The sequence below is a fragment of the Palaemon carinicauda genome, chromosome 43 (assembly GCF_036898095.1).
Source record: "Palaemon carinicauda isolate YSFRI2023 chromosome 43, ASM3689809v2, whole genome shotgun sequence".
NCBI classification, from domain to species: domain Eukaryota; kingdom Metazoa; phylum Arthropoda; class Malacostraca; order Decapoda; family Palaemonidae; genus Palaemon; species Palaemon carinicauda.
In genome coordinates this window covers 3,455,406-3,456,997 of record NC_090767.1, presented here as the reverse complement: position 1 = coordinate 3,456,997, position 1,592 = coordinate 3,455,406, and the positions used below count along the sequence as shown (strand labels likewise).

Below are 1,592 nucleotides of genomic sequence, written 5' to 3'. Positions count from 1 at the left end.
ATGGCTATAGCTATGGCTATGGCAATGTCTATGGCTATGGCTATGGCTATGGCTATGTTTATGGCTATGGCTATGGCAATGTCTATTTCTATGGCTAGGGCTATGGTTATGTCTGTCTCTATGGCTATGAACAATGGTTATGGCTATGGCTATGTCTATGGGTATGTCTCTGGCTCTGGCTATGTTTATATCTATGGCTTTGGCTATGGCAATGTCTATGGCTATGTCTATGTCTATGTCTATGTCTACCATGGCCATGTTTATGTCTATGTCTACAGCTACAACTATGGCTACGTCAATGGCTATGGATATGTCCATGGCTATGTCTATGGCTATGGCTATGGCTATGTCTATGTCTATGGCTATGGCTATGACTATGGCTATAGCTCTGGCTATGTGTATGTCTATGGCAAGGGCTATTGCTATGGCTATAGCTCTGTCTATATTTATTGCTATGTCTATGTGTATGGCTCTCTGTCTATGTCTATGTCTATGTCTATGGATATTGCTATGGCTATGTTGATGTCTATGGCTATGGATGCTATGGCTATGGCTATGACTATGTCTATGTCTATGGCTAGGGCTATTGCTCTGTCTATGGCTAGGGCTATTGCTCTGTCTATGGCTATGGCTATGTATATGTCTATGTCTATGGCTAGTGTTATGTCTATGACTATGTCTATGGCTATGGCTATGGTTATGGATTTGTTTATGTCTATACCCTTGGACATGTCTCTATGTCTATGGCTATGGCTATGGATATGGCTACATAAACGTCCACGTCTAAGGCTACGGCTACGGCTTCGGCAACAGCGATGGCAAGGGCAACAGCAACATCTACGGCTACGGCTATGTCTTGGCCTATGGCTTTGTCTCAGGCTATGTCTATGGCTATATCTATGTGTATGGCTATAGCTATGGCAATGGCTAAATCTATGGCTATATCTATGTCTATGGCTATGGCTATGGCCATGGCTCTGGCTCTGTCTATGTCTTTGGTTATGTCTTTGTGGCTATGGCTATGACTATGGCTATGGCTATGGCTAGGGCAATGGCAATGGCAATGGCTATGGCTATGGGTATGTCTATGGCTTTGGATGTGGCTATGGCTATATCTATGTATATGTCTACCATGGCTATGGCTATGGATATGGCTATGTCTATATTTATATTTATGGGTATGGCTATGGCTATGTCTATGGCTATGGCTATGGCTATGTCTGTCTGTCTATGTCTATGTCTATGTCTATGGTTATGTCTATGTCTATGGCTTTGGCTATAGCTATGGCTTTGTCTATGGTCATGGCTAGGGCTATGTCTGTCTATGTCTATGGCCTTGTCTATGTCTATAGCTATAGCTATATCTATGTCTACAATGGCTCTGGTTATGGGTAGGTCTATATCTATGTCTATGGCTATGTCCATGTCTATTGCTATGGCTATGGCTATAGCTATGGCTATAGATATGTCTTTCTATTGCTATATATCTGGCTATGGCTATATCTATGTTTATGGCTATGGCTATGTCTATTGCTATGTCTATGTATATGTCTATATCTATAACTTTGTCTATGGTTATGGCTATGGCTATG

At 41.8% G+C, this 1,592-nt stretch overlaps 1 protein-coding gene across 1 annotated transcript; it reads left to right on the top strand.

Moving 5' to 3' along the window:
- LOC137633509 (keratin-associated protein 6-2-like) lies at window positions 1-931 on the top strand. Its single transcript, XM_068365804.1, has 2 exons — window positions 1-409; window positions 789-931. Exons 1-2 carry the CDS (start codon window positions 1-3, stop codon window positions 929-931), a joined length of 552 nt encoding a protein of 183 aa, XP_068221905.1.
- Window positions 932-1,592: the final 661 nt, after the last annotated feature.